The sequence below is a fragment of the Anolis sagrei genome, chromosome 7 (assembly GCF_037176765.1).
Source record: "Anolis sagrei isolate rAnoSag1 chromosome 7, rAnoSag1.mat, whole genome shotgun sequence".
NCBI lineage: Eukaryota > Metazoa > Chordata > Lepidosauria > Squamata > Dactyloidae > Anolis > Anolis sagrei.
In genome coordinates this window covers 25,317,060-25,324,841 of record NC_090027.1, presented here as the reverse complement: position 1 = coordinate 25,324,841, position 7,782 = coordinate 25,317,060, and the positions used below count along the sequence as shown (strand labels likewise).

Sequence of the window (7,782 nt, the reverse complement as noted above, 5' to 3'; positions counted from 1 at the left end):
CTATGATTCTATGGACTAGGCGGCCCTTCCAAATGCAGGATATTATTATTGTTATTATTATTAAGCCTTTCCTGGGCAATCTCCCCAAACCGGAAGTGAGGCCTACCACCCGCAGGCCTCACTTCCGGTTTGGGGAGATTGCCCTGGAATCTATCCAATGCTTTCAAAGCCTAGCCCTGAGTGGGCGGGGAAGCTTCGGGCGGAACGACCGCCAGGCTGACGTCACATCCGGGGAAGGCGCTGGCCTGGAGCTGTTATGGCCGCCACCGCCGTCGCCAGGGTAGCCGCCTCAAGAGGAAAGGTGAGCCATTCCCCGCCATGAAGGCCCGTTCCCACGCCGGGAAAAGTACCTTCTGTCGAGGAGAAGGCCCCCTCCTTCTTTCTCCAAGGACAGCCTTGGAGAAGTTCCTTTCCTGGGGCTTCGGCTCCCATAACTTGCCCCCCAGCAGCTCCAGACCTCGAGGTAGTAACTTTTTGGGGAAAAGTAACGCCTGCCAAGTGCTAGACGTTACTTTTCGTTTTATGTAGTTCGGTAAGTTTATGGGAATCTCTATGATAAGGAAAAGATTTAATGTGTTATTGACTTCTGTTTTTATGTTGATTATATATTAAAATGGAAAACCAGCATTATTATTACTATTACTAATAATAGTAATAATTACTAGAATAAAATTAATAATAATTACTAGAATCATAGAGTTGGAAAGAGACCTCATGGGCCATCCAGTCCAACCCCTTGCCAAGAAGCAGGAATGTTGCATTCAAATCACCCCTGACAGATGGCCATCCACTCTCTGTTTAAAAGCTTCCTGAGAAGGAGCCTCTACCATACTCCGGGGCAGAGAGTTCCACTGCTGAACGGCTCTCACAGTCAGGAAGTTCTTCCTCATGTTTATTTATTTATTTATGTATTTATTTGGTTTACTTCTAACCCGCCCTTCTCACCCCGAAGGGGACTCAGGGCGGCTTACAAAAACAAGGCACAATTCAATGCCCGTATCACACAACAGTAATAAAACAAAATAGCATAAATTAGCAATTAAACCACAATTCTACATTACAGCTATAAACCGATAAGACCAATAAAAATCCATACAAACCAATTACTCCTTATTGCCGGTCAGCGTTCGCTTTCTCATAGTTCAAATTCCAATTCCACAATTGTCAGTCCTGTCAGTCCTATTTGTCTGGTTGTCCTTATCTAGTTAGCAGATTGCCCGAAGGCCTGGTTCCACAACCACGTCTTTACCTTCCTCCTGAAGGAAAGGAGGGATGTTGATGCCCTAATTTCCCCCGGGAGCAAGTTCCACAGGTGAGGGGCCACCACTGAGAAGGCCCTGCTCCTCATCCCCACCAGCCTCACTTGGGATAGCGGTGGGGTCGAGAGCAGGGCCCCCCAGATGATCTCAAATTCCGGGGTGGGACGTAGAGGGAGATACGTTCGGACAGATACACTGGACCGGAACTGTACAGGGTTTTGTAGGTCCATGTTCAGATGGAGTTTCCTCTCTTCTAGTTTGAAGCATTGTTCCGCGTCCTAGTCTTCAGGGAAGCAGAAAACAAGCTTGTGATTGGGTTTGGCTCCATGTAAGCCACCCCGTCCCTTTGGGGAGATGGAGGTGAGGTATTAAAAAAATTAAGTTAAGTGTCTGTCTATTCATATATCTCCTTATCAGGAGGTTTTGAAGCAGAGAGTGGATGGCCATCTTTCATGAAGGATTGAATTGTGTCTTCTTTAATGGCAGAAGGGGATTGGACTGGATGGCCTCCCAGGGTTTCTTCCAATTCTAGGAATCTATCTATCTATTGTCTTCTCTGGAGGCTTTTAAGCAGAGGCTGGGTGGCCATCTGTCAGGAATGCCTTGATGAGCAGTACAGACTTAGGCCAATGGCCTGCCAGGCTTTCTGCATGTTAAGATGCCTGCATGGGTTATTTTGGATGTTATTTCCTTTGCTAACGAGAAGCACTTCCATTCCCCACCAGCACGTTTTCTTCCTGCGCAATGTCATGCGAACGTTTGCCTCACAAACGGAGGGGGAGGTCCGAGTGGCACAAATCCTCAAGGAGAAGTTTCCGCAGGCGGCTGCTATCAAGGTAGTCGATATTTCAGGTAATTAATTGGCAAAGCTTCAGCCTTGATGGGAACCTTGGCTGCTCGGAGGAATTCTGTCGGCTGCCCTGTCAATCCAGTCTTATTACTCTGCTCTTCATGTCCTCTTTGTCTGTGCCTGTGGTTGGTGGGTGGGTGGGTGGGTGGGTGGGTGGGTGGATGGATGGATGGATGGATGGATAGATAGATAGATAGATAGATAGATCAAAATTTAAACAAAAGGTTTTCTGGAGATATTATTATTATTATTATTATTATCTTTATTTGTACCCCGCTAACATCTCCCGAAGGACTCGATGTGACTTACAAAGGCCAAGGCCCTCAATAAAACAACAGCATAACAAATACATTATCTAACTCACAAGCAAACCAAAAAACATTAAAGCAGTAACAGTAAAACAACAAAACAATACGCCGTGACACATTTAAAAACTAGGGCTGGACCAAATGTAATGGGTACAGTTAAAAGTGCTGGACATGACAGAATAGGATAACCTCCAGCACTTTGTCCCAGAAGCACTTTATTAGAGTTGAATACCCTCTGCACATTGCACTTGCCCAGAACTCCAACATACCACCTCACACACCCAGCACTTTTAACCTGTACCCATCATTGGCCCGGCCCTGATTTTATTGTGTAATAGTGTAATGTTTTGTTGTGTTATTGCTTATGTTTTAATTTGCTTGCATCGTTATTGCTTGTTGTTGTTATGTCGAGGCCTTGGCCTTTGTAAGCCGCATCGAGTCCTTCGGGAGATGCTAGCGGGGTACAAATAAAGTTTAATAATAATAAAATAATAATAATAAGATGGAAGGATTCTAGGGTAGGTGCAATGTGCGGCAATCTTAAATCTCTAATAAAGTGCGTCTGGGACATGATCCTGGGAGTTTCCTATTCTGGAAAGGCACACCGGAACAGCCAAGTCTTCAGGCTCTTCCTAAAGACTGCCAACGTTGGGGCTTGTCTGATGTCCTTGGGGAGGGTGTTCCAGAGTCGGGGGGCCACCACAGAGAAGGCCCTGTCCCTCGTCCCCACCAAACGCGCTTGCGACGCAGGTGGGATCACGAGCAGGGCCTCTCCAGATGAACGGAGGAAATGTGTGGGTTCATATACGGAGATGCAGTCACGCAGGTAGGCAGGTCCAATGCATTTAATTATACTTTGTAACACAATTTTGTTCCTGGGTTATAAATGTCATTATTTCCTAATTGGTTCTATCATAAAAATGAGAAAAACCTAACTCCATACAGTTTGTTTCTGCAGCAGCACACTTTGCTCTAGTTTTCCAATGAATATCTCTGTGTCTCAACCAATTCAACCACAAAAACGAAGACATTTCTGGAGTGGAACAACTACTTTCAAAGGACTACACCGTTAAACAGGAAATAACACTTCCAAGTCAGGAACAGATTTTTTTTCAAATTTTGTTACATAGAATTATTACCAGGTGTCCGTATCGCTTATAAAGGGTTAGTTTAACTTCCAATTTGCTAGTAAAACTGAATGACAGCATCGTGAAATAAAGCATGTCTCAAAAGTGTATCTCCTACAAGAAATGCTTGGAAATAATAATAATAATAATAATAATAATAATAATAATAATGTATTTATTACTTGTCTCTCCTTTCAGTTTTTTGGCAGGGTGCAACATAGTTAAATATATCTATAAAAGCACATAGTAACACCTAGTTGAATTGCGACCATCAAAGCATATATTAAAATATACACATATTAACATACCTGAAACACAAGGAACATAGAATGTGGTTTCATAGTCAAAGCTGACTGGGTAGGTCTGCAGGAAGCTCTTGCTTAGACTGCAAATCCTTTCTTTTTTGCCTTAAGGTGGCTGTGGAGCAATGTATGAAATCCATATAGAATCCAAAGACTTTAAGGAAAAGAGAACCGTGCAGCAGCATCAAATGGTCAATGAGGTAAGCAAGAGGTCATATTCTGGACGTTTTTGTGCAAAATACATTTATGGTACCAGCTTTGAAATTCACTTCACTTTATTTCTTAATTAGTCGCTCTCCACCAAGGTGCTCCGAGCGACTTACAATTTAAAATAGCATTTCATAATATAAAAACATTCAACATAAAACATTCAATAGTGACTATTTGGCATATTAGATTACTTAAATGCACAACCAAATTTGGTTGCTGTGTGCCTTCGTTTGCAGATCATGGCAAACCTGTCCCAGATTTTTTTTTTTTGGCAAGGCTTGTTCAGAAGGTCTTCCTCTGAGGCTGAGCGAGTGTGTCTTGCCCAAGATCACACAGCGGGTGCCATGGAGGAGAGGAGGAACCAGAGCCCTAGCCTCCAGAATTCAATGCAATGGGACTCAAGGTGGCTAACATCTGTCCACACTAAACAGTTTTAAAAGAGCAATGTGAAAGTTACAAAATAATTAAATAATAGCAGTGTGGTAAAAAATAGAATTAACATGCAGCAAGTACATTAAAATGGCTTTTAAAAGTCATATCCTGTCACCCTACATGCATAGCTTTGACAGTGTTTTAATGCAGTGATAGTTTCTTTCTGTCTGCTTAGAGATTTGGCCTTCTGAGGTCCCATCTACACAGCCATATATAATCCAGTTTCTGAATCCAGTTCTGTTTTGAAGTGGATTCAGAAACTGGATTATATGGCAGTGAAGATGGGACTGAGTATCATGAATTTTCTAGGTTAACTGGATGCAATGTGTGCCTCTTTCAAGTATCTTTGAAATAATATTTTTTTCCAAATGCTCTAACTGTAGCCAAGAAGGCTTGATATAAAAGTGGAATAAGTTCTTCTATGAAGACTTTTATGCAGACCTTTGGATGTGATGAATGATGGGAGTTATACTTCAGTATCACCTGGAAAGCTACATAATTCCCACCATTTATTCAGCCAGGCTTTTAAGAAGGAGGTTTTTAAGATCACCTCAGGGGGTCGCTGTGATTTTAGCTATATGAATAGGTTCTTCATCACTTGTAAGGGTTTTAAACCATTTATTTTTAATGCTGTCAATTTTTAATTCTGTTTTAATTTTTGTTTATTTTTGGGTTATAAATTCTCTTGTATTAGTTTTACTGCAAGCCGCTTTAAGTCTCTTTTTTACAGAGAGAAAAAACAACAACAATAATAATAACAACAATAATAACAATGCTCAATACATTTTCCTCTTGCGCAGGATACTTCAAGCATTCATGTCTGGGCATTAATACTGCATTTCTTCAATTCTAAAACTCACTTTTTCCCTGTATACGCATGTCTATCATTAGATAGATAGGTTTATTGATTACTCCACTGACCATATCAACAATAAAAGACAAAAACAAAAATACACAGACAAATAGAGAGTAATCACTATGCAAAAACCCCTGTTAATGAAAATAAATTAAAATGCAATAAAACTTTATTAAATTAAATATGTGGTAAAATGAAAAGGAAAATAAGCTAGTTTGACAATTGGGTCCCAGTTGGTTGTTCTGACCAAAAGCGGTTGTCAATATTGAGATCTCACCTTGTCATATAGACAAGAATCAGTCAATATATTTCTAAAAAGGAAGTGCGCCTTAGAATCACTGGTGTCTTAGGTATTATTCTGGCTGTTATTGGTACTGAATTAAAGGTATTACAATATTCTAGTTCAGCGTTTCACAACCTGGGGTTCGGGACCCTGGGGGGGGGGGTCGCCAGGGGGTGTCAGAGGGGTCATCAAAGACCATCAGAAAACACAGTATGTTCTGTTGGTCATGGAGATTCTGTGTGGGAAGTTTGACTCATTCCTATTATTGGTGGGGTTCAGAATGCTCTTTGATTGTAGATGAACTATAAATCCCAGCAACTACAACTGCCAAATGTCAATGTATCTTTTCCCCAAGCTCCACCAGTGTTCACATTTGGGTATATTGTGTATTCGTGCCAAGTTTGGCCCAGATCCATCGTTGTTTGAGTCTACAGTGCTCTCTGGGTGTAGGAGAACTACAACTCCAAAACTCAAGGTCAATGCCCATCAAGCCCTTCCAGTATTTTCTGTTGGTCGTGGGAGTTCTGTATGCCAAAACTGGTTCGATTCCACCACTGGTGGAGTTCAGAAAGCTTTTTGATTATAGGTGAACTATAAATACTAGCAACTACAACTTCCAAATGACAAAATTAATCCCCTCCAACTCCACCAGTATTCAAATTTGGGCGTATTGTGTATTTAGAATAATAGAATCATAGAATTCTGGAGTTGGAAGAGACCTCATGGGCTATCCAGTCCAACCCCATTCTGCCAAAAAGCAGAAATATTGCATTCAAAGCACCCCTGACAGATGGCCATCCAGCCTCTGTTTAAAAGCTTCCAAAGAAGGAGCCTCCATCATTGGTGAAGTTCAGAATGCTCTCTGATTGTAGGTTAAGTATAAATCCCAGCAACTACAACTCCCAAATGACAAAATAAACCCTCCCCCAGCCCCACCTGTATTCAAATTTGAGCATATCGGGTATTTGTGCCTAATTTGGTCCAGTGAATGAAAATACATCCTGCATATCAGATATTTACATGACGATTCATAACAGTAGCAAAATTACAGTTCTGAAGTAGCAATGAAAATAATTTTATGGTTGGGGGTCACTACAACATGAGGACCTGTACTAAGGGGTCGTGGCATTAGGAAGGTTGAGAACCACTGTTCTAGTTGAAGAAATGTGGCAACTTCCTCTTAAATTATTTTGAGCTACTTCATTAGGCTTGAAGCTCTGCTGCTTTTATAAAATATCTAAAATAACCTTCCTTGGTATTCAATCAAATGTACTAGACCCAGACTTTGAACTTGGAAATTCTCTGGCATGGATAGGCTTGGCTCTGGTCTTCGGATGTGTATTCCGTGGCTTGCCCTCCATTTGCACTGTTATTTACTATGTCCTTTTCTCCTTCTAGGCTCTCAGTGAAGAAATCAAGTCCATGCATGGACTACGGATATTCACCTCAGTCCCCAAGCAGACCAGCTAGGATCCCCTGCTGCCATGATAGTCTGCGGATTTTGGGGTTTGTTGGGTGTTGAGGGAGAGGCTTAGGATGAAGCCAGAAGCTCCCATTGACCCACGCTTGGCTTCTTTTCCTCTGCATTGCAGCCACAATACACACACATACGAAGCTACAATGTAAGGTCTCCCAAAACACCAATGCCTTAACTGCATCCGTTCGTTATTTTGTCCCAAGGACTGCAATGGGGGAACCCCTTTTGTGCAAATGGGACTGAATCCAGGAAGAGGATCCATATATAGTCCAGAAAGTCAAGCAAGGGTTTTTTTTAAAGGCAAAAGTGAGCGATGGAACAGATTAAAATTATGGGTCAAACATACTGCCTATTCCTTGATAGAGAGCCACAAATAAGAGAGGGAAGATGCAATAATAGGGCTTGGAAAGGAGTGCCATTCTCACAGAATGAATAAATAAATTTATTCTCACAGAATAAATGTGGCTACTTTGCGTGCTAATGTTACAAAAACAAGTCCTTTGCTGAGTCTGTTATCAGAGAAAAAAAAAGACACCTCTCCCCAATGAAATGTTGCTTTTTGTGGTTCTGAGTTTTGAAGGCCATTTTTGAATATTTCCTGTATTTTCATTCTGTTTTTACCTCACTGTTACTATTTAATTGTTTTTTAACCTTTTTATTGCTCTGTTAAAATTTATC

At 41.4% G+C, this 7,782-nt stretch overlaps 1 protein-coding gene across 1 annotated transcript; it reads left to right on the top strand.

The window, feature by feature from the left end:
• The first annotated feature begins 204 nt into the window (after positions 1-204).
• BOLA3 (bolA family member 3) lies at positions 205-7,564 on the top strand. Its single transcript, XM_060787361.2, has 4 exons — positions 205-301; positions 1,985-2,111; positions 3,958-4,046; positions 7,026-7,564. The coding sequence occupies exons 1-4, from the start codon at positions 257-259 to the stop codon at positions 7,095-7,097; spliced, it is 333 nt and encodes a 110-aa protein (XP_060643344.2). The 5' UTR covers positions 205-256; the 3' UTR covers positions 7,098-7,564.
• The last annotated feature ends 218 nt before the right edge of the window (positions 7,565-7,782 follow it).

What these genes read in the sequence shown, in the direction of transcription:
- BOLA3 (XM_060787361.2), top strand. Translation starts at nt 257, where the DNA reads ATGGCCGCCACCGCCGTCGCCAGGGTAGCCGCCTCAAGAGGAAAG. An exon ending in TAGCCGCCTCAAGAGGAAAG is followed by an intron (nt 302 to 1,984) that starts GTGAGCCATTCC and finishes ATTCCCCACCAG; the next exon opens with CACGTTTTCTTCCTGCGCAA. An exon ending in CAAGGTAGTCGATATTTCAG is followed by an intron (nt 2,112 to 3,957) that starts GTAATTAATTGG and finishes TTTTGCCTTAAG; the next exon opens with GTGGCTGTGGAGCAATGTAT.